Source organism: Chelon labrosus, assembly GCF_963514085.1.
Source record: "Chelon labrosus genome assembly, chromosome: 2".
NCBI lineage: Eukaryota > Metazoa > Chordata > Actinopteri > Mugiliformes > Mugilidae > Chelon > Chelon labrosus.
In genome coordinates, this window is record NC_140338.1 from 27,970,731 (window position 1) to 27,995,974 (window position 25,244).

The 25,244-nt window shown below is 40.8% G+C and overlaps 3 protein-coding genes across 4 annotated transcripts; 2 read left to right on the plus strand and 1 right to left on the minus strand.

Moving 5' to 3' along the window:
- Window positions 1-449: 449 nt before the first annotated feature.
- ndufb7 (NADH:ubiquinone oxidoreductase subunit B7) lies at window positions 450-2,394 on the plus strand. The gene is made up of 3 exons (XM_084567559.1): window positions 450-725; window positions 1,519-1,687; window positions 2,224-2,394. The coding sequence occupies exons 1-3, from the start codon at window positions 614-616 to the stop codon at window positions 2,303-2,305; spliced, it is 363 nt and encodes a 120-aa protein (XP_084423685.1). The 5' UTR covers window positions 450-613; the 3' UTR covers window positions 2,306-2,394.
- Window positions 2,395-2,513: 119 nt separating this feature from the next.
- tecrb (trans-2,3-enoyl-CoA reductase b) lies at window positions 2,514-17,749 on the minus strand. 2 transcript variants are annotated; one of them, XM_084567538.1, is made up of 12 exons: window positions 17,155-17,749; window positions 11,701-11,751; window positions 8,390-8,441; window positions 8,244-8,288; window positions 8,036-8,139; window positions 7,554-7,669; window positions 4,421-4,526; window positions 4,209-4,281; window positions 4,055-4,098; window positions 3,800-3,857; window positions 3,618-3,706; window positions 2,514-3,256 (listed from the first exon to the last, which is right to left on the minus strand). In XM_084567538.1, the coding sequence occupies exons 1-12, from the start codon at window positions 17,167-17,169 to the stop codon at window positions 3,083-3,085; spliced, it is 927 nt and encodes a 308-aa protein (XP_084423664.1). In that variant the 5' UTR covers window positions 17,170-17,749; the 3' UTR covers window positions 2,514-3,082. The 2 variants fall into 2 exon arrangements, with proteins under 2 accessions (XP_084423664.1, XP_084423663.1); XM_084567537.1 differs by lacking the exon at window positions 17,155-17,749 and having other exon boundaries at window positions 11,701-12,731.
- A 1,864-nt stretch (window positions 17,750-19,613) lies between these two features.
- Window positions 19,614-22,711, plus strand: dnajb1b (DnaJ heat shock protein family (Hsp40) member B1b). The gene is made up of 3 exons (XM_084559855.1): window positions 19,614-20,013; window positions 21,216-21,808; window positions 21,963-22,711. Exons 1-3 carry the CDS (start codon window positions 19,794-19,796, stop codon window positions 22,194-22,196), a joined length of 1,047 nt encoding a protein of 348 aa, XP_084415981.1. The 5' UTR covers window positions 19,614-19,793; the 3' UTR covers window positions 22,197-22,711.
- The last annotated feature ends 2,533 nt before the right edge of the window (window positions 22,712-25,244 follow it).

Sequence of the window (25,244 nt, forward strand, 5' to 3'; positions counted from 1 at the left end):
CAAATGGTAGAATTGTGAACATCAACCAGTACACATTACTTGAACTGGGATGTCTGCTTCCAGGTTTATGGTAATAGCTTCTCCACAGAAGATATTCTGAGAGGTCAGCTGTGTAAACAAATTAAACAATAAAGACATGTAAACAATACATTAATAATAATTAAGTTTCTACAGTTTCAGTGTCCATGTGTCTGTTCACCGTCACTGCTGACTGAGGCTGGATTAATATCGTTAAGGTATATCACCAATACCCAGCTCACGCACAGTAAATGAAAGCCCTGGTGTTAACTCAGTTGATCCAGTCTTGATAAGAGAAAAATAGTGTTTTACAGTCTTTATCAGCCAACTGGTACAACTGTAATTTTAGTCCAGGTAAAACGGGGACCTCTCGCTGGCGGAACCTTTGTCATTTATCCAGAGGGACGGTGTTTCACGGAAGAACCGCTCGGCTGTTTATTTCCGGTGTTAGGCGGAAGTGGTAGCAGGAAGCTTGTGGAGGTGACCGACCGAATGGCAGATAGCAGAATAATTTTGGGAACACAGGATTAGTGCGAAACATAAACAGATCGAATCGATTATTTATAATTAAACGTGTACCAACATCGTCGGTGTCATGGGAGCCCACCTGGTCAGACGGTATATCACCGAAAGCGACACCGAGCCGGACCCAAAGAGGAAATATGAGTTCGACCCTCAGTTCGGCTTTGCAGAGAGGAAAGAGAGAGGTTTGTGTGCACTTACCAGCGCCGTGGGTCATATAACTGCATCTCACAATGTTTTACTTTGCTCTGCATTGTAATTTATTCATCATTAGTTATGCTAGTTTAGCTTGTCAAAGGTTAGCTAACATTAGCATTGTGCTAAAGCTTTAGTTGATTATTTGAACTACGGCACCAAACTACACCAAAGACATTACAGCTCCAAACTCATTGTAATGAAACATCGAAGTATCTAACGCTTATTTTGAGCTAGTGCAGTGGGAGGTGAAAGAAATTAGATAATTGACAATATTTGTGTGTTGTTTTTTAAATGATTAATACACTTCTAATTCATGATTTACCTGCATCCCGCTTACAACTTGACATACACAACTGCGTATGGATAAATAAAAACAATTTATACTTCCACAATTCACAAACAGTATATTTTGTTATGTTTCCCATCATTGAATTGTTTTGCAAATCAGTGCTGGAAATACTGAGGGAATTGGCTAATATTCCTCCAAACCGGTTTAGTTGCTGTTATTGCTGCACAATGGGGGTCACTAACAGCACTTCAAAAGTATCAGTTTTTCATGGCACCTTTACAGTTTAACTCATCTGTGGTGTGTAGAACAAAATCTGTATAGGTTACTAAAGCCAGACTAATTGGCATTATACCAGGAAAAATACAAATGTTCTAATATAGTAATATTCTTAGATAAGTATGTATTATGATGGTTAAACAGAGCTTCTCCTCAGGACAGGGATCAAACCACAGAACTCCTATTAAGATTGAAAATTTCTTTCCCTTTGTCAGAGATGATAGCGACCCAGGATCAAATGAACATGGCCCAGCTGCCTTTGGAGCAGAGGGACTACTGTGCTCATCACCTCCTGAAGCTCATGAAGTGCAAGAGGGACAACTGGCCCAACTTCCTGGCCTGCGATCATGAGAGACATGACTGGGATCACTGCCAACACCAGGAGTAAGTGTTTACTTTCTATCACTGACTCTAGACAGTGGTCCTTTTTTCTGATCAATGGAAAGAAACCTGAGGTGTAAGGTTCCTGCAGTCAGGAGTTGTTGATTTGGTGTCCTTTTGATACTAGGCAACTTGCCGTACAATCAGTGATTGAAGTCAGTCTAACCTGTGCAGTTCTCAGAACTTGTTTAACGCGATGCGATGGTATTTGTGAGAAATTTAATCGGATGATCTGAAGAACAAAAAATAAATAAATAAAAATAGTATAGTAGGACCACCTGGTTTCACAATTGTTTTTAAGATAAAAACATGCATTTATTCCAACCAGAAAGAAAACATCGGACCTATTTATTTGGTGCTATCATTTTCCACCCTCCATATCAGTTCAATTCAAACTAGGATGTCCTTTTGTTCTGATTGTACCATAATTGATTATTGGTTACCAGCCCTGATGTTAATTAAACTTAAATCTTATTTAAAAAAAAAAAAAGTGATTGTATTTGTCTCCCATGTTTAACATGCGTTGTTTCTGCTTGCAGCTATGTGATGCGTATGAAGGAGTATGAGAGGGAGAGGAGGCTCCAGCTGAGGAAGAAGAGAATCGAGGCTCAGGCTGCATGAAAAGTACATCTTCTGATTCTTTGTACATACCTGCCACTATTAACATTAAACACAACTGTTTAAGTTCTACAAAGCCCAGAGTCTTATTAATGTACAAAACATATTGACATCACACTAGTGCAACTACTGAAAGTGAAATTCATCATCGGTCCTTTGCCTGGATACGGTGTAACCATTTACCCCTACCCCCCCACACACACACACAAAAGACGGCAAAGACAAAACATTTGATCGACCTTTTTTTAATAAATTACTTCAGACGTCAACAAAATTAAATTCTGTCATGGTTTGAGATTTAGGTTTATGCATATCAAAACTGAGGAGTTTAAGATGTGTTGAACATCACTGGATGCAGATTTAACCCCAAGACAACCGTATCAGACGATGAAAGACAAGTTGTCATGTAGAGTATGTTGTTCTGTAGTTTAAAGCTGAAGACTGCTCAGGGATATCAAACACACAAAAATCGGTTAACCAGCCAGAATGGGTTTGTCTGTCTGCAATAAAAAAATTAAAGCAAAGAGTAGTGTTAATTTTCACTCAACAAGAGAAGCTGATGGCAAGAGGGAGAAGCAAAAAGCTGCATCGAAGAAAAAAAGGGAGCACAGGCTAAGATTTTTTCAGTCAGTCTAGTAAGTTCCAGTGTAGATTTTGGAGAAGGGTGAAAAGGGGGGGCACCCTCTTCCACTAGCACTGCGATCTGGAAAGGGAGAGGTCTGTACTTGACTCCTACAAACAGGGAGAGCTGAATGGGTAAGGGAGCGGCAAACTAGTCCTCTACAGGATGAAGGGCAGGATGGGTGAGCGGAGAGGAGGGTAGTCGCGGAACTCCTTCAGGTAGCTGTTGTGCTTCCCCTTGGCCCAAACAGTCATCTGGATGAAACCCACCAAGGTGAAGAAGGCCACCGGCAGACACTGTGTCATCAGGGTGAAGCCGAACCAGGAACCCAGCTGTAGGAGACAGAAGATGGATGATATATTTTTTCCTCCCCCTTCCTCGCTCTCCTGTCCACTCATTCACTACTCCCTCACATCTCACCAAACACTTTAAATTTCAGATGAATCAAGTTAATGATTCTGGGCATACAGTATATTGATACCACCAGAGGGCAGCAGCCTCAACAAAACCTGAGGTTCGTACTTCTCAACCAAAAGGATCATGTTGCAAAACAGGTGAGACACAAAATAATTAAGGCATTTATGACCCTCTCAACTAAATAGTTTAAAGCTATATTGGACTTGTTTGTCCAACAATGTCCTAGTCACATGGAGAAAACTACTATTGGCTATTACGATTAATAAAACATGTTACCTCATAGGTGTAGTTGGGGCAGGAGACCAGCAGGAAGATCCAGGTGAAGGGGTTCTTGGTAGGATAGGGGATCTTCCTGGTCTTGGAGCCTGGATGCAGGAACCATTTTTACAATAACCACACAGCTCAATTATCATGGAAATGTGCACTGTGGCCATAAATGTAGCCCTGCGCGTGTTTACCTGGTGGACGAAGGTTTCGAAGAGCAATGTGGATGGAAAAGTTGCCTATCTGACAGAACTGTAGAAGACAACATTGGTAATGTGTCATAAGTAATTCAATACTCAGAACATAAAACATTGTATTTAATACAATTCCATTACTGTACACATATCTGGATGTAGACGACACAAAAATACTATGTGAAAGACATATTTGGACATATTTAATAGTCTAATAAAATAAAACATGTACAATACAATAAAAAGTGTTCCTACCAAGAATATGACGAGGGCAAGTCTGATCTGTTGTTCTCCGTAGACTGCAAAAGACACAATCAATCGATCAATAACAAAAGTTATTAGAAGTAGTTTAAATGACACTAGACCATGTGTGAGTGTTGCGTAAACATGTAGCTGCATGCATACTTACTGGGCGGTGTATATAGCGGGTGGTTGATGTAATAGGCCATCCATGCTGCAAAGCCCCAGTAGTAGGTACAGTTCTGAAACACAATGTAAGATAGAGACACCTTTTCGATTACAAACTGAACTGTTCTTTTTTTCGCCTTCTTCTCCGTTTAATACACAGATGTTAATGTGAAGCGAGATAAGACAGAGTTTGAGCTGAACATTGTGCCTCACCTTAAAGATGTTGCGTAACGGCATTGTTCCATGAGAGAAGCGATGGACAAACAGCGTCTCCAGGATCCTCTTGACATAGTGGAAGGAGTGGCACATACAGGCAAGACTGGAAAGATGCATACACTCGTATTAGCTCTACTACAGTTATTAAAAAGGTTAAAGGAATACTCCGGAATTTTGGACATAGGGCCTCATTTACAACTGAGCCGGTGTGATATAGGTCGGTGGAGACCGTTTTCAGCACATTTGATCCATTCCTTATATTTGCACAAATCACTGTTGCTAAACTGGTGTTGAGCTAGCGTGCGTCAACGGTAACATCCAGCCTGTCACTAAAAACAGCTATAACTGCTCCGCAGAACACCCGAGACAAATGTATTATAACGTCGGACTATAGATGTACATGTCAGTGTTGGTAGAATCATTTTAGAAATTAAACCAACCTTGCATTTTCAATGATAAAACATTTTGAGGGACTAGTTTCTCAGCAGCAGCGGAATTTTACTTTGCGTGTTAGTAGTAGTGCGTCAAAACGAAAACCAACTCTGGCTCAAACTGGTACGGCTGATTTGATAAAACAACCTCATCTTCATCGTCCTCAAACTCCGAAATCTCAGCATAGCTAGCAGTGGCCATAGTCTCCTGTTATCCCGATTCCTTCCCACTAGCCTAGGAGGACTGACAGCAGCTAAATAATCTCGCGTGATTGTCAGCGAAACCGGAACTGTCTTCCTCTGTAGCCTCACTAGCCCGAGATAATATCAGTCCGCCGCTGCCGTAGCCTAAGCAACAACAGGGAACAAAGTGTAAGCTATTCCAATGCCATGCAAGGTTGGTTTAATTTCTAAAATGATTCTACCAACACTGACATGTACATCGATAGTCCGACGTTATAATACATTTGTCTCGGGTGTTCTGCGGAATGGATCAAATGTGCTGAAAACGGTCTCCACCGACCTATATCACACCGGCTCAGTTGTAAATGAGGCCCTATGTCCAAAATTCCGGAGTATTCCTTTAAATGGCATTCTCCAAATGAACAAGATAGAAGAAGAGCTCTGAGTAGATGGCATGTTATGGGTTATTTCCATACTGATATGAAAGAGAGTGCTCCACTGATTTACTCAGTTGTTGTTTAAAATGGGGATCAAACTCTTTGATTTCTGGTCAGGTGTTAGATGAAGGCAGAGATTACTCTGTGTCTGTTAACATCCAGCAGGCATTTAGATTGGCTCACTATTAAGATCAATGTGAAAGTATAAAAATCCTACAAACAATTGTTTATAACTTTTGTGTGAAGTTATGTGTATGGACCATTTGTTACAGGTTGCCATGAAATCAGCCCAGACTTTGGAAAAACTGCCAACAAAGTCTTTCATGAATAACAACACATCATCTGCACAAAATATGATCTGGTGTGGACAAATTTGTCAAAATAATAACATTTGTGAATACAATACAATACTACCACCAGTCTGGTTGGGATGTATGAAGAACGCAATCAAGTAATTTATAGTAATGCAATTGTTTTAACCGACAAGAGAAAGAACTACTGTACATTAGGGGTTGTACCGACTAGTCGACTTTACTGCTGTGCCGTGATGTTCAAAGCAGGAAGTTGACTAGTCGCCGATCACGTGACAATAACAACACGGACCCCTCCGAGAAGACTGGTGAGGAGCCTAGTGGATTATTGCAGGAGAGAATGCTCAAGCTTCATTTTACATTTACAGCCACAAGAGCGGTATTAATCTTCTAACTCTTTTTCAAGATAGTGTTTGATTTGACAAACTGTCCCACTGGACTTGTTGATGAGATGCTCCTACTAGAAGATGCTACCTAGCTACACTATATTACCAAAAGTATTCGCTCACCTGCCTTTACTCATTCTATGAACTGAAGTGCCATCCCATTCCTAACTCATAGAATTCAATATGATGTCGGTCCACCTTTTGCAGCTATTACAGCTTCAACTCTTCTGGGAAGACTGTCCACAAGGTTGAGGAGAGTGTTTATAGGAATTTTTGACCATTCTTCCAAAAGCGCATTGGTGAGGTCACACACTGATGTTGGTCGAGAAGGCCTGGCTCTCAGTCTCCGCTCTAATTCATCCCAAAGGTGTTCTATCGGGTTCAGGTCAGGACTCTGTGCAGGCCAGTCAAGTTCATCCACACCAGACTCTGTCATCCACGTCTTTATGGACCTTGCTTTGTGCACTGGTGCACAGTCATGTTGGAAGAGGAAGGGGCCCGCTCCAAACTGTTCCCACAAGGTTGGGAGCATGGAATTGTCCAAAATGTTTTGGTATCCTGAAGCATTCAATGTTCCTTTCACTGGAACTAAGGGGCCAAGCCCAGCTCCTGAAAAACAACCCCATACCATAATTCCTCCTCCACCAAATTTCACAGTTGGCACAATGCAATCTGAAATGTACCGTTCTCCTGGCAACCTCCAAACCCAGACTCGTCCATCAGATTGCCAGATGGTAAAGCGTGATTCATCACTCCAGAGAACGCGTCTCCACTGCTCTAGAGGCCAGTGGCGGCGTGCTTTACACCATTGCATCCGACGCCTTGCATTGCACTTGGTGATGTGTGGCTTGGCTGCAGCTGCTCGGCCATGGAAACCCATTCCATGAAGCTCTCTGCGTACTGTACTTGGGCTAATCTGAAGGTCACATGAAGTTTGTAGCTCTGTAGCAATTGACTGTGCAGAAAGTCGGCGACCTCTTTGCACTATGCGCTTCAGCATCCGCTGACCCCTCTCCGTCACTTTACGTGGCCTACCACTTCGTGGCTGAGTTGCTGTTTTTCCCAAACGCTTCCATTTTGTTATAATAGAGCTGACAGTTGACTGTGGAATATTTAGGAGCGAGGAAATTTCACGACTGGATTTGTTGCACAAGTGGCATCCTATGACAGTTCCACGCTGGAATTCACTGAGCTCCTGAGAGCGGCCCATTCTTTCACAAATGTCTTGTTTCACAGTCTGCATGCCTGAGTGCTTGAATTTATACACCTGGGGCCAGGCCAAGTGATTAGAACACCTGATTCTGATCATTTGAATGGGTGAGCGAATACTTTTGGTAATATAGTGTATATAAAGTCTGTGAAGGTATCATGGACATACTCACTGTACGACCCAGTGTTCACTGGTGGTGAAGTCATATTTTGGGGCATAAATGAAAGGAACCCTGAAGTAGAACATCAGATAGATGACCAGAGGGCCGGCATACTCTGTCAGAAAAACCTGGAAAACACAAAAGTAGAACAGGCGAAGTCAGTCTTGACCCATACTCTACCCTTACTCATTTAGCACCTGCAGTGATATTGTCTATATACTCCAATGTTTAAATCATATAAAGGATAAATTTCCTGTGTTCCATTTGTTGTGTCTCTCCCCTACCTGTTTATCCTCTAAACTATAACAGTGGACTAAATTAACCTCAAGGTCAGGACAGCGGGAACTTCTGCCCCACATACAAACTCCCTTTTCACACAGTGGGAAATCTCAATATAGCTCCGCTTGATCCCACTTGCACTCTCATGTATTTGGGCTTGTCGGTGCTGCTGGTCCTTATTGTTGCAGGACGACATGTTCCCGTGTTGTACTCACCGTGACCCAGCTGATCTGAGCTCCCAGGTCTCTGAAGTAGAACGTTGCAGTGGTTCCCACAGGTAGATGCTGCAGAACATCCTCATCCTTCAGTGACTTCCCCTCTGAGACACACAAGATAAAGTAAATAATGAGTTGATTGTAGAGAGAAGAGTACTACATTCACTAGAACTATAATGATAAACCATCACACTCAAAACTGACATACTTGGGTCGAGGCGAATGGACTGTCTGGCTGGATACCATTGAGGATCTGAAACAGAAGTAATTTAAATAGTTTACAGCCATCTTAAAACTGATTTCCTTGATCTTAGATCAGGTTTTTGAGGCCCTGAGTTGCCTGTAGACACTCACGGCTCTTGTGGAACATAGACTTGATCTCCCCGATGGTGGCATTTGGCTCGACCTACAAATAACAGCACAGTATATAAGTGAAGAGACATGTACACACACACACAAACAAAGAGATAATAACCCTGTTTTCCATTCATGATGGTGATTAGTGGTAAATATAGCTCTGGCTGTGCCCACACATCCCATGGATGTGGGCAGCTGGTATCAGGGCTTCAAAGATCCATCACACACAGACACACAAACTGTAGCCAACTTACACAACCTTGTGCCAGGCTGCCAGCAGTGGCTCAGCTCACTTAATATAAACACAATGACCACAAAGCTGAAACATGAACAGCACACAAAGGAAATATGGACACACACACACAGTTGTTAAAAGATAACGAAGTGGACTGAAATGATCTGAAATCCCATTTAATTCATTCCTCCCCCATTAACGTCTGTCATAGTTGAACATATTTCATCGTTTTTTGTTTTTGTTTTTGTTTTTGTTTAAAAAGGAAGCCTTGTGGCTTTTATTGGTTCTGCGTTCAGTCAATATACAGTAGGTCTGAATTCATACTGTAGTGTGTCGAGTCCTGACGGTCTTCAGTCAGCAACATGTTATTAGCACTAGATTGTAAAGATTGTGATATTAATCTGTAATATTATCACCATTTAAATTATTAATCACATTAATACAAAACAGCAACACATCTCATTGTCTGATGGCACAGCTGTCACTATATCGCTAGATTCTACTGTACATAGTCACAGCTGTGGGGTCAGCTGTGACTATATTAAGGTCTCGGGGTGTGCCGATAAAATATGCCAGATTAGTATGAGTCAAATTAAGGTATTGGACATGACTGACCAGCAATACACATCAAATACAATTACAAAAATGTTGCATTCATTGTCACAGAGGACATCTACACAATGGAGAAGATGACAGCTTCTGTCAACTAGAAATTGGAACAATTTTTGTCATATTGGGAAAGATGGCTCAAATATGTAAAACCTCATAGACCGTAATTTTATTTTCACTAATTGATGACTGGGGAAAAGACTGTAGAGAAAATAAATACAAAAAAAGGAAAGTTATATAAAAAAAAAAGAAAACTCTCTAAGTCCAGCTGCCTCTGTTCCATGTTTTTTTTTTTTTTTTTTTTTAAATGGCATTTTAGACTGAAATAAAAGAAGCAGCATTTTCTCAGTGGTCACTCATTTCAGTGCCAACAACTGCAGCATCAAGATACGCTGTTAACAAGTTTTTTTTACAATCTGCCATCATTTTCTGGTTGTAGTGTTGATCTTCAAACCATATCGTGTGACCTATCTTTAACAGACTGTAGCAGTATGCTCCTATAAAAGCTTTGGCTTCTGTTCACGTCCTCCTGAAGACCACATGCCATTTTCAGCAGGATGACATCTCTGAAAGCTAGATGTTAGAAACCAACTCTCTGTGACCTCTGCGGCGCTCCCACTATTTCCACAAGCTTCATTCACTATTGAGATCACGAGTCTGCCTTATAAACACCGACCCACACATGATGATACAGGTATGTGAGTTTTATTCCTGTCCGTCAGTTTAGCTCTGTTAGCCTACTTTAGAAAACTTGTGTCCCCCAAAGGGCCCCCAGGCCAGATCTGTCAGCTCTGTGAAGCCTCGCCAAAGGTGATAAGATTGCAGATGCCATCGCCGTGGAAACTCTGCTAAACCGACAACAGGGTATAATCTAGTAAGGATAGCACCTTCAATCCATGGTCCTGAGGAGCAGACTGTAATGAGCCGAGTCTGCCCTGACTCACAGTGTAATCATCACCGTGAATGTGGCTAATGCAACTCTATACACTGACCAGACTCACACCAGCTACACTAAACCCTCCTAATGCAGCAGCACTAACCTACAGGCAGATCAGTAACGAATTAAAACTAACACAACAATATCAAAGCACAAGGTAAGTACCAATTACAGTAAATGTAGCTGATAAAACAAAAGGCTTAAACATCCGATCAAAAGACATATATCTAATGCAACAGTGATACCTGTAAATCCCGACTGTAACACAACTTAAGTCAAAAACATCACTGGCCAAATATAAATGTAGTGCAAACGTGTTGTTGTGTTGCCGCTGTTAAACCTGCCACACTTAAAAATGATTCACTTTCAAATAACACAAGTTGAAACGGAGTATTTAACAGCAATGGCCTGCAAGCAAAGGTGAAAATGTGCTGACATTTACAGCACAGCTGTCTAGTATCAACTCTGCTCCCACTGCCAGATATAATCCGAGACTTGAAATATTACACAAGTTAACAACAAACAACTTTACTTGCCTTCAATATTTGAAATTTGGAAGAAAGGTATACAGAAACATATCAAAACAATAAATCATTTTCTTTATCAACAGTATTTATATCCACATTAAATAGTGTTTCGTCAATGATTACATTTATAGTTACGGTTAAAATTCACATTAACAACAGGACCATTGATGCCTGTTTAACGACTTGAATTTGTAGAAGAACATGAGAGTCACATGAAGTCAGCAAATCCATTAAAGCTATTAATGATCAGATTTCCTCCAGATATACTCACTTCAGTTTTTGTACCCTCATTTCAGAAGAAGATTTTTTTTTTCTTTTCCTGATTTCTGGTCATATTTTCCAAAGTTTAAAAAAAGAAAATGCAATTCAGAAACAACTGCAAGGTCCTTTATATTGTACTTGTACTACCGTATTACAAATATTGTCACTGACAATATTTGTACTACATGTATTAGAAATATTGTCACTGACAATACGAACTGTATGAGATCACGTAGGGACACATTTCACTGTACATAAACACCTGAGTTTTCGAGGCCATGCTGCAGCTTGTAAGAGTGTTGTAATGCCCTATACTGTGAGTGTACTTCACCTCACGCTATATTATGACATAGGCCCTTAAAAATAACGTGCTTAAATTATTGCACTGCAGAGTTGTTTATGACATTTTGTATAACCCCATCTACGTGCCATCAGCTTCTACCTCACCCCAGATAACCAAACCCAGCAGCGATGTGTTGCATGTATGAAAGGCACTCCGGTGTGCGTCAGTGTGAGAGTTATACTCAAAAGCTACACGCCCACTGACTGGCAGGGAGGACTACCGCTACAGAAGCCTTTATATGTTCTAGAAAACACCTGACTCCCAAACAGAGTCTTGCTCTGTAACAGCAGATGCAGTGCATGTGTTGCATTTGATAAAAGTACGGAAATGTTATAAGGATGATTAAAGGTGCAAAAAACTGCTGAAAATATGGGAAGAAGACGTAGAAGTTCTTACCTTGTCCAGGAAGCAGAGCTTGTCCTTGGTCTTGGCATCCAGAATCTCCACCTCAAAGAAAACAACAGCCTTTTTAGCTTTTTTAGCAGGTTTGCGTTTGCTCGGGGCCTGAGCTGGCAGCGGGACTGCAACTGCCAAACCATTAGCCGACTTTTTACTGCCAGTGGCCTCTAGCGCTAAGGCATCCATGTCCACAGTTCTCCTCCTGCGCTGTTTATGCCCTTCTTCTCTTCACTCTCCCCCTCAGTTCTCTTGTCACCTCTCAACTGTCTAGCCAGAGAGGAGAGGGGCGTAACTCAGCTGTGGAAATAAATCTGTCTCTCCCTGTTCCTCTGGCCCTCCCTCTTCCTCCTCCTGCCTCTCACGCTCCCTCCCTGTTCGACCCTCTCTCATTCCTTCACTTCTTGCGGGGTGCTTTATTTAACTGCCAGCCGACCCCTGCAGCACAAACATATGCCACATGTGTGTGCACAGTTGCCAAAGGCGAACTGTCATCCGAGTATATATCTCATAAAAGAATCTTCTAGAGCTGCTTCTCTTCGGAGCTCTAGTGACGTGATGTTGAAATATAACTCCACCATAAAAACGGACACCGGATGACCCCTGACACCTCTCAACTCCCAGCTAAGTGGGAAGATAGAGGATGATGACAAACGCTAGACTCCTTCCTACTCTGACCCCTTGTCTTCCTCTCTCCAACTAAATATAAACTAAGCCTGCTAACTCTGCATAAACTGCCCTCCAGGGACAGACCTCACACCTTCCTATGACTATGCAGCGATGTCATGGGTTTACCGTTTATTATTCAACCAGTCCATCACTAAACACACCTAAGACACCTGAATGCCTCAGTTTAGGCGTCTCACTGACACTGTCCACTTTTACAGTGTGTTGCACCTTGAAACCAAACTGAGCAGCCAGAACTCTCAGCTGCAGACATGCAGAGTCAACTTATCCTGCCACTATGGAGGTGATAATACCCTAGACTCTAGAGGGCTTAGTTGGGGCATTCCCCTGGGGGTAGCCCACCCCTCCCCTCTCTTAAGACGAACAGTTGGGATACGGTTTCCATAATGAATGAAAGACATATAGTCACAAGTGTATTCTATTCCTGGATTAGACTGTATAACTCACTTCCTCTAGCTTCGGTCCAACGTCAACTTGAGAAGCTACTTTTTGGTAAAAAGGACCTGTTCAGACTTTGCATTAAGATCCGATCTAGTCAGTCTAATCGCAAGTGACCAGCCATAGATGTGCGTCTTCCGACCTGGCATTGACATGAGTCTCCAAATGCGTCTCTACATTCAATCTCAGTTTTGCGATCTGTGTGCAAATAAACCCCCGACATCATCTGAGGCAGAGCAGTAATATTTTAACAGCGGCTGACAAAATTTGTGCTCTTTCTCAGGGCTGCAAGAAGAGAATGACGCAATTGTTTTTTCACAGACCTCCTTTGGGAGTTATCGCAGCTTGTTCTCGACACATCATCTGGGCAGAACTTTTTTTCTCATGTGGTGTCCAACAACTATTCTGTGATCAGTCAACAATTGGAAGGCGGCGTGGTTAATGGAGAAAAGCGGAAATGTAGTCCGAACATTATGCACAGAGTGTGTCTATCGCAAAAGATGTTTCTCGTAAAGTATGAATGACCTGGCCAGAACAAACTTTGTTCTTTTTCTTACTCACAGAGAAAATTAACAAATTTCTCTGTTCCTGCGGAGTATGTAACAAGTTTAATGGATCTCCAATACTGCTGCAGAACCGAGAACAGGGCTGTTTAATGTGTTTCACTTTAATGTGGCACACTTGTTAAGTTATTATATACTGATCGCTGTTCTGACGTTAGTTGGACCTGCACAAAATTCAGATTATAACTCCAACCCTGGAAGTTTCCATACCCACCATAATCTCCAGCAATAAAGGTAAATAAAGACATCGGCGATTGAGGAAATATGTAACTTAACCACACTTGGCTCCTCATAAATCAACATGCATCAATAATTAACACAAAATCACACTCTTGTACTCATATTAAATACTTTCATTTGTAAAAATTTATTTATTTTTAGTAAGTTAGAACAAGGAAAGAATATTTTAAAAGGCTTTCATTACTAATGAACAGTCATCACTTACAGTGCTTTTTCCTTTTTTAGGCGATCATTTATTATAGAAGTGTTTTTTTTTTTTTTACTCCGCTGACGCAGAAGCACCCCTATTGAGTATAGGCGTCCTCAGGACACATTGCTTTCACACTACCAAAGGAATGCCGGACCACCAAATGTGGTCAGAGATCAGATCAAATGCAATCTCAATGCATCCTGGTGGCGTTCACACCTGTCATTTACGTGGTCGGATCGCCCAGATCGGATCTTAATGCAAGGTCTGAACAGGGGGCCCTTATGCTTCTTATAAATTGTTATCTGGGACTAAGAGGATTAAAACCCACCAGCTACGTGCATCTTCATATAACTGTGATTTACTGTATCATAAGCAGAAATAACACAAAATATGATCCCAGAGGAACAAACCCTTAAAAGAATACTTTCTAGTAATTCTTTCAAATGTCGCACATTAGTATTTCATCTCATAAGCATATAATAACATTCCTTTTTACAACTTCCAACTGCACTTTTCAAATTAAGCAATCCATGTGCTTAATTAGCATGCAAATAAAATACTCACGTACACATAACACAAGCAGGACACATGACACTGCGGTTGAGACTTCAGGGAAATAACCCCACCCCAGTCTCTGTGCCAGGCATACCCGCTGCCACTCTAACTCCCCACCACCTCCTCCCCATCTAGTCTATATAAAACTTCTGGCAGTGACAGTCCGTGCTGGTAATGCACTCTGAGCTCAGTGCGAAGCAGGGAGAACTAAGCTTTAATCACTGTAGTGGACTTCAACTATACGATAACCAGTTTTGCTGGCATGGCTTGTACCTTGATCAAGGTAAGAAATCACTGTTGTTAAATGTTTTGAAGGATCTATCTAAAATAAATCCTGAATACATTAGTAGATACTAATGATTTATGAGCAAAGTTGATCACTGTGAATTTAGTGCGGCTCTCTGGTGCTATCTGGTGTAAATGCAATGAAATAATGGTTTAACTGGTGAAATCCCACAAAATTGAATGATATGAAATCTGTCACTAGAATATTTGCATTCGCATTAATTTAGCTTCAGCTTTATGTGCTGTACTTCAAAAATGATTTAACAGACTGAAAATATTGAAAGATTTAATGAAATTTAGTACATGCTTGTATTAATCAATGTTTGCATTGGTGTGAGCATGGAAGATTAAATATAAGTGTACAACATAAGTGTATTGTATAATTCATGAAGCACATCCAGAATTTATTGCAGTTTAGTTTCTATGGTCATGAAAAGAACATGTTGGTGTTAAGCCATATTCTTTGAACTCTGTGCTCTGATTAACATGCATGGAGTATGTCTGTTGCTGTCACCAAAAATGGCAACTGCATGTATTAACAGTTATAACAGTGGCGATAATAGTGGGTCCACACGTATTTCAGTAGAACACCTGGTCTGCTTGATATCACATGGAGCCATCATAAGTGTGGCTAACATGCAGTTAGTACGTTCAAAGTTATCCAATAGCATAGCCACAAGTTTAGAAAGTAATAACTGAAGTAGCCAGATAGATTACTATGACTCCAACATACACATGTGCATACACTGGATGATAAATGATAGTCCAAGTGTGAATTACAACATCTTGATTCAACCAGTTTTAATCACAATTTATTTATTTATTAATTTTTTTTTAATGTGTCCACCGACAGCATATTAAGATGGACGAACTCTCTGTGATGTCACTCACAACATGCCTGAAGAGAGGTTCTGAGGCTCAGTGTGGTGTCTACAAAAGTCGCCATCTCGGCGGGGCCTGACTCCCCAGTAAATCAAAAATGGGCAAAGAAGCGGAGCATAAGTGGAGCTGAGGTGGGCTGACAATGTCCAAGCAGACAGCTAGCACCCTGATAGCTGCCACCGGTCTACCACTCAAAGTAGCCACACCCTTCATTATGTTTACCTTCAAGCCTTGGTATAATTTCAAAGGGCAAGTATTATAAAAATTCACCCCTTGTAACAGATCAACTAGCTACAAAGACACAAATATCTTTAATACTATGCCGTAAACACATTAATTTCTGTTGAAAAGTCTCTATCCACGTGGAACAAGTATTATCTGGAGACCTATAGTAAATTAGTAATAATCTAAGTACCAACGGCCTTTGTTTCTTCCACATTTTATTATTATTATTATTATTATCATCATTTGTCTCTTTCTTGCTTGGGAATTATGAAGCAGAAAGTAGCACAGTCTTGACCTCATATCTCATGGTGATGTCAGAAGATCTGAGTAAAACAGTGGTCGCTCATCGCATGCTAACGCATCCCTCACCGCATAATCGTACACACATTTCTAAATCATGTGACGTGCCCTGGTTATATGAATCCATGGGCTAAAAGGGCTAAAGTTGCAGATTTTAAAATTTAAGTCTAGTGCCGATTGACTCTCCTTCAGAGCCAGCCTCAGGTGGTCATTTGAGGAACTGCAGCTTTTGACCTTTCATTTTTTCAGCCACTGAGATTGCCTTTAGGTTACAACACAAACTTATCTATGTACTTTCATATTTCAAATGGCTCTTTTTGAACGCCTGTTATTTAAAATGTTGTCACTCAACCCACAGGTGCCCAAAGCCACATATGTCGACAGAAAGGCAGGAAACCAGAGCAGACACTGGTTGGGTCAGTTTCTGTCAGACTACTTCAAATCCTGTCTGATGGGTTTCAGGTGCTGTGACACTGTTACAATAAATGGAGCAACTTTCAGTGCTAGCACAAGTAGTTACGTATAAGTGGAGGCATTTGGTGATATTTTAAAACAAGCCTTTGGAAAATGTTCAGCCACGTCGTCTTTCAGACAGACAACATTTTCCTCATTATGTTATGGATATGACTGATTTTACGACTTAAAAGGGGGAGCTGAGACTGCGCACTTGACTTGACTGTTCACCTTCATTATTGAGTAAGAACGAGATAAGAAGCGACCATGGATCAGTCCAGGCGACGAGAGCTTTATCCTACACAGGGTGAGCCGCCTATAGCTTTCTGAGTACCACACTTTATATCAAGAACTAAAAGAACTGAAAACGCAAGTATAACTCATAATATCCGCGGGTGCAGCGATGGTTACTTGTACCGTGAATTTAACCACAACAGGCCACAATAGTCCGGTCACATAGCAAGCAGGCTATGACAGGCGGCGTTGCAGCAGCACGCTCCCGTTTAAAACGAAATAATTTTGACGGTTCTGGTTGAGTTTATACTCAGAGATATTACACGAATTGGTTTCACTTATTAAACTGGGCCCAAATAAAAAGCCCCATTGACGGTTTCTAGTTTCAGGGACACTACTTACCTCGTAGTGCTTCATCTTGGTAGTTTGCACCTCTTCCTTAATATCCCCGATGAGTGACAGGTAATCCTCCAATCAGCGGAGTGATATGCGACTGATGAGGACGCTTTCGCACCACAGCCAATCACAATCAGTATCACTCAAATAGACACGCCCACGCTACGTAGCCAATACGATTTGAGCATACAGAGCGGTCATGGCCATGATGCTAACCATGTATATGTCATATATGTCTATGATGCTAACATCTCTTTTATATACAGTCTGTGGCTAACATTAGTGGATTTATGGGTTTCCTGCGGTTTCCTGCAGTTTTAATAACAAAACATGCATGTGCTTACTGATCTGACTCGTATTTAATCTACTATCCTTTATAAACAAGAATCAGATTTATTGCTACATATGTTCTCACATACAAGGAATATCTATCTATCTATCTATCTATCTATCTATCTGTCTATCTGTCTGTCTGTCTGTCTGTCTATCTATCTATCTATCTTTTCTTATCAACTTTTCAGTGAGCAAATAAACTTGTGCATGGATGTGCAAAAATCACCCAGGGAATGTACATGTTGCCCCCTTTGGACTTTGAACTGTGTGTAACATCTTCTTCAATTATTTCTTAAATATATATATATATTCTTGTTTAAATAAATTTTTGTGTAAATTGTGTTTTCCTTGTGTATGCATTGTGTATTTTATAAATAAAATGTGTTTTTCGTATGTGTTATACTGTCCTTTTACTATTATCAAATTAAAGACATTACTAGTTCTACATGAAAGATGCAATAAGCAATTGTATTTAGAAACAATTACAAAATCATTTCAAAAGTAAGGAATATTACTAACAATTTGAACCTTTAAAAAATGAAACACTGTTAGTTGGGTGTGTCCATAGAGCTGTCATCCTCTGCAGCAATTTTCAAACATTTAACTGGCAAAGTCACTCTCGTAAGTGAAAAACTGGTTTTCTTTCACTCTACAAAGACATGCAATCCGTACACATGGCAAAATCACCTTTTTACCTGCTAATTTTGACTTTGTACTGCAATTACTGAAAAACTGAGCCACAGTGGGCAGACTTCTTGTGACAGTGTGTTAGAAAAATGAAGACTTTTGACCACACAACAGCTAATTTAATGTATGAATATATTTTCTGAAGTTACTACCCAAAGTATAGGTGAGTGTGTACAAAGTGTGAGTCTTACTCTTGATTTTATTCATTCAAACTAATTGGGGCACTATTTTTCAAGCGAACACTCACTCGCACACACTGCAACGCTGCGTTAATTACATGTCTCAACTTATCTGTGGGAGGCACATCTTGGACAAAACATCCACAATGCTGCTCTTAAGCAGTTTCCTGTAGTACCTTAAAAGATGTCAATCAAACTCAAGCTAACATGCTGTTATATATGTACAAAATGCTCAGCCTGAGCTGTGGCAGTACATACTGATTCTTAATTTGCTGACATCAGCACAGGCAGGCTTTATTATCAGCTTATGGTCTACAAATGTAAAAACACCATACCTCACACCATGCATAAATACTCTTAAATATAAATATGTGGATAGCTGGACATTATATTGTATTATATACACTAATTAGCCATAACATTATGACAGACTGGTTATGATCGCTGGTCACGTAACTAACACTGAATATCTCGTTATCATGGTACATGCCACTGGGTGGGATATATAAGGACACAAGTGAATTTGTGTTGATGATTCTCAACACATCAATTACGAGGGAAAAGGACCAGATTGTCATGGCAAGACAACTGAGTCAGGGGAGGTATTGGCACTTTATAGAGTCAAGTTTAGGTCAGTTTAGCAGTCTTAACCCTGGGATTGTCTTCTGTCGACCATGCAACTTTGTCCTCCCTGGTCAAGACTGACCTGGTCTGACTGACTATTTATGAAGCCTAAAATAAAACGTATCACCTAATTCTGTGTTAGACATTTTTGGCCAACTTCTTTTCAAACAGTTACTATATATTGGACACTTCTTTGAATAATTAATGGACCATACACCACATTTACATAAAATGATGTGATATAAAGACACTCAAAACAGAGGACTAAAAGAAGGTTAAATCTGAGCCACACCCAAGCATAACCCATTGACTGTATAACCAAAAGTCCTGTCAGCAGTCCATCCAGTTTCATGGACTGCTTGTGATCTGAAATGCCAGTGGCGCCAAGGGACATTTTGGAATGGAAACGCTTTTTCCTTGACCATGTCTGAAACGCCCTGCAGTATAATTAGAAGTATAGTTAAACTGCATGATTTTTAACGGCATAATGTGTGCACACGTGCTCTTGTTGTGGTATTTTCTGAGATATTGAATCTTGAGGCTTGTTAGGCCGGGCCTCTATGGGGTGAGGAAATATTTCCGACAGCACTAGAAGGCAGCATGACGTGACGTCGCGCTGGGCGTGTCTCTGTCAATCTGTCACCGTTGAGATTGTTCGGGCTCGTTATGGAAAACTCTGGAAGTTTCCTCGCTGTTTATAAAGAAAATATGCGGGGCACAGCGGCCTGAGTTGAGACAGAGGACGGACCGAGGACGTGTTACCGGCGTTCACTAACAGCCGTTTCCGAACAGCGTTGACATTTATTCTACACGGGCTGCTTTATGGTCAATATGGGTAAAGACTACTACGACATTTTGGGAATTAAGAAAGGAGCGTCGGAGGACGAAATAAAGAAAGCGTATCGTAAGCAGGCTCTGCGTTATCACCCCGACAAAAACAAATCACCGGGAGCCGAGGAGAAATTTAAAGAAATTGCAGAAGCTTATGACGTTTTGAGCGACCCAAAGAAAAAAGACATCTACGATCGTTACGGCGAAGAAGGTAAGGTTTTCAAGTCATTCAACACTGCAAGTTACTAGTTAACTAGTCAACGTTAGAATTGTGTCAACTAATGTTGGCGTAAACATAACTTCATCAAGCATGCATGGGATCAATCCGTTAACGTTATCCTGTGTGTCACATCATGGCGATCCCACCTCTCCTCTGTTTCGTCCTTCACTCAAGGCTTGTCTCTGAGCCAGGAGAGGCGAGGTTCTCTAACATGACAACTGACTTTATATATTTCTACAAGACAAATAGGTGGAGTAAAAAAATAAATAAAAAAAATGAGCAGAAAATGGGTTCAGAAGAGGAGCAGGAATGTTCGGTATTTGACCGGAAGGGGCGGGGTTTCGGATGGAACGCGCTCTCAGTGGGATTATGCCCTAATAATGTCACTGTAGATGTAGGCAGCACAAAAACCTCAGTGGTGCACAACAATATTACTAGAATGTAATACGTTAATATCATTATTGTTATCGCATTTTATTTATTTATTACCTGGTAAAACCGAAAAAAAAAAATGAGACACGTAAAGTCAAGTCTGGGGATGAGACTCCAATATGGCGTCTGATGTGTAACTATGGCAACAGCATATTTGGCACCGACATTCAACAAACCTGTTGAAGGTTGTTCAGCAGAGAAGAAGTAAAACATAAATATAGATTTTTGGTTATTTTTCCTCTGGGATCACTCACGGATACAGCTTTTTTAAATTTCATATTCATGCCACCACACCCTAAGCTATGAGCATGTCCAAATAGGGAAGCTAATAGTTTGGCAGACAGGTTTAACAGCTGCCATTTTCATAAGCTTGTGCTACATTTTTCTATGGAGGTGTGTGTACACACAGAGTGTTTTATGTCCTGTCTGTCATACTCGTAGAGGGATTATGCCACTTTTTTAAAGTTTTAAATCTATCCAAAATATTTTAAGAGGTGACGTCACATCTCAAATAGATTGTGCTATAAAGGGATCAGGGGGCACTGTTATCACTGTGTTGTGGGTTTTTCATAACAGTATGCACACATCGATTTAAATACAAATTCAAATCGGTACCAATCTAATGTTATTTTAAGTTTATTTGTATTTATTTGATTTGTACAAAAGTAAAAGACTAATGGCATAAAATTTCTCCCTTTTGAATGGAATCAAAAATTCTTTTCCTTCTAGTGATTGTGAACTTGATTGTTTCTCTTATGCAGGCCTGAAAGGCGGAGGCTCCACAGGCGGTGGTGGTCCTGGCACCTTCAGCTACACCTTCCAGGGTGACCCTCATGCCATCTTTGCAGAGTTCTTTGGTGGACGTAACCCCTTTGAACAATTCTTTGGTGGCCGCAATGGAGGAATGGATGAAGACATGGACACTGATGACCCATTTTCCCGCTTTGGGATGGGGGGTGGTGGAATGGGTGGGTTCCCCCGCTCCTTCAGCTCCGGTATGGGAGGAATGGGCAGTCACAGTAGCGTTGTAAAGAAGCAGCAGGACCCCCCGGTGGTTCACGATCTCCGGGTGTCCTTGGAGGAAGTGTTGTCCGGTTGCACAAAGAAAATGAAGATCTCTCGTAAAAGGCTGAACCCTGACAGACGGACGATAAGGACAGAAGAAAAAATTCTGGAAGTGCAGATAAAGAAGGGGTGGAAAGAGGGCACTAAGATCACGTTTCCTAAAGAGGGGGATGAGACACCTACTAACATTCCAGCGGATGTAGTCTTTGTATTGAAGGACAAGCCACATCCAGTGTTCAAACGTGATGGCTCAGACATAGTTTATACCGCCAAGATTTCACTGAGAGATGTAAGTTAGGATTACTCATAACTTTGCATAACTTTTTACAACATGACGTAAAACTGCTTGAATTCTAATCTAATGAATTGTTATCTGGTGACAAGTTGAATGAAGTTACTAATTCCTTTTTTCAATTTTTTTTTCTCTCTCTCCTTTCCGTCAGGCCTTGTGCGGCTGCACAGTCAACGCACCCACGCTGGATGGCAGATCAGTGACTGTGTCATCAACAGACATCGTGCAGCCAGGTATGAAGCGTCGAGTTAGTGGGGAGGGACTGCCTTATCCCAAACGGCCTGATCGTCGAGGTGACCTGATAGTGGAGTTTGAGGTCAAGTTCCCAGAACGCCTCAGTCAGAGCGCTCGGGACACCATCGCCCAGGTTCTCCCACGGTCTTAAACAGGACAAACTGACTTGCTGGACTTAACACTAAGCTGCCAACATTTTTTCCCGTTACCACATGGACATTCGTGTGGAAGTTAAATGTGCAAACGACCATAAAGTACAGACTCAAGGGTCAGAGCATACACATCTATGGTGTAAAAACCACCTTCAGAAAGTTGCTTACCATGAATGAGTGGAGCTTTACATGTAAATATTTGACCATTTTGTGTGGTGTTTGGTTTACTGAATAGAATTATATTTTGATTAAAACAAGTGTATTATAATATAGTGGATACATGTGCACTATTACATGGAACTGTTCATAATAAAAGTTCTCATTGAGTAATAACGTTTTCTTCTTTTGTACAAAATTGTAAGGTGATAATGGTCCTATGAATTGTGTACACGGCATGGATCACTACACGATGAAGTAAAAGATTCCTGCTCTGAGAAATTTTCTATTCTATGACATAGAAAAAAGATTTGATTTGTGTTTGAATGAGCAGCATTGCAGAGAGGAATGACAACTTCATATTTGAATGTTTAAAAGGACAGAATAGTCTTCCATTTTTGAATAATGGTCCATGAATGTGTTTCAACCTAATGCAAAGAAAAGCACATTTCACTAAGGACACAGCAGTTTCTCACATTTTGTCTTTCTTGCTCATCACAGTCGGCTGTTTCTTCCCACTACATTTCATAATACGTCACTCCCACTTTTTGATCAAGTCACTTAACATTGATAAAGTCTGCCATCACTATGTTTAGTGAGGTCTAATGCTACTCCCATCAATTACTGCAAACTTCAAAATTATTGCTTTTTACGGAACTGCTGGTTGATTGGAGCAGATATTGTGTTGAAAAATATGTGCAGAATTCTTCAAATGAAACTTACAGGTCTAGTGTAAAGGATGGAAGGGGATCTTTTGGCAAAATTGGAATATTATTTTCAGTTTTTTATTTCAGTTCAATTCGATTTTATTTATATAGCGTCAATAACAATACAAATCGTCTCAAGACGCTTTACAAAACCCGGCCTGAAACCCCCAGAGCAAGCCTGAAGGCCACCTTGCCAAGGAAAAACTCCCTTTTAACAGGAAGAAACCTTGAGCAGAACCCAGCTCATATGGAGGGACCCATCTGCCTAAGGCCAGCTTGTATTTGTGAATAATCATCTGAAAAAACGCTCAGAATGGACAAACCAAATGCTCTCTCCAGAGAGGACTTTCAGATTTTTGTATTTGTAGCTTCACTGTGAAAATTAAATTGGTTGCAATGTGCAATCCTGCCACTAGATGTCACTAAAATCTTACTGAACTTTTATGGTGGCATTGGCAGTTGTGGAGAAAAAAAAACATCCGAACAAGTATGGGCCATCTCCAAAGCAATGACACAACGAGCCAGCAAACACAAACCTTAACAAATGGGACAAAACAATACCGACCGTGATCTTCCTTCTCAACTTATCTACAACCCTACAGCACTCTCCATGCGTTACTGGCTCTGTGAAACCTAGAAAAATGAATGTTAAACGCCTGTCAAGCAGAAACAGAGAATCCTCCACATTCAGCTTCACGCCTTTCGACCGTCCATAGCCTCTCCACCGCTGGACAGCGATGTTGACGCAAGTTATCCCCCATCCATGATATTATCATTACATTTTTGCTCTTCTGACCTTTGGCTGTTTTTGACAGCACATATAGAATCATGCGGCATTCACATGTTCCAGATGTCCTGTCCCTTTTTGTGCCATCTAAGGTAAAAAAGTAAGAGTTTTTTTAAATTATTTTTCTGTACACAAACAGAGATTTGGACCAAAAAACGGGAGGTTTGCAATATCTGAATCAGAGTAGCTGATCCACCTTTAAGTAAGCTGCAGCTTTTAATGTGATCTTGGCCGGCTCATGAGACCCTGTGTTTTTTTCTCTTTGCAAGTTCAAGCAAGATCTTTACATAAACTTTTAGCAGACTAAGGAGACTAAGTAAATTCAGCTATACATGTAAAACAAACGAGCAATAAACTCATAAAAGCTGAAGTCCAGAACATTTTGGTGACTGCATAACTTGTCATCACACTAATAAACAACTCCAGGCAAAACAAAGATCATTCATTTAATTATCTGCAATCCAAAGTGGTCTGAAATGATTTTGGCTCTGAAGTGCATCAGCAGGCCCAGATCCTCTGCCTGGGTTCTGGTTAACTCTAGGCGACTGTAATATTGCTTTCTTTGTATGTTTGATACTTTTTTGAGTTATTAATGGGAGAGAATTTCATTTTGTCATAAGCCAGGAAGAAGCGCAAAAGGAAAGATATGTGATGCTGAGGAGGTGACTTGCCCTGTACTAAAACTAATCGAAAGTCAGCCCCCTCCTCACCCCGGGTCATTTTCTCACAGTCCCTTTGGCAAAATTGTGAAAATAAGCCCGATTTGCTGAAGTAAGGGTGGTTGAGCTGGTCATCTTGCTGTATGAGACAGGCCTCAGGCTGCCCTTCGATACCCGTGACAGAGTCAGCAGATAAGCTGCTCATTGAGTTACATGCCTTCCAGCTTCATACTGTAGATGCACTGAGGCGCAGAGGCACAGCTTGAGGAGCTCGACATTAACATTGAGGAGTTCACAGCCAGTCACGAATTCACTCTCCCAAGCAGAAAAAAACGATGAGGAAACTACTGTGGGCTGTATGTTCTCTAATAGGGTTAGGGTAAAAAAAAAAAAAAAACTGCTAAAGAGACATGGTAACAGGATCATGCCCATTTACTAATGACACAAGCTGAAGACAAACAAGCAGCTGCAATCATTTTTCCACACAATCACATCTTTGTAGCTTTTCTTCATCTTTAAAACCCTCATGTTTTATGGCAGCGAATCAGATGACTAATTTGAAGCAGAACCGCAGCCTTTTTCTGGTACTGCTTCACTAATTTTTTTTTTCTTTGCCCTTAAGTCGTTACTAGCTCAGATAAAGAATGAAGTTTCTTTGTGTCATCATTCTTTGTTGCTTCACAGGTGAGTTTTGATATCTTTTACCCTTGCAGATAACCACATCCGCACATTTCAGTT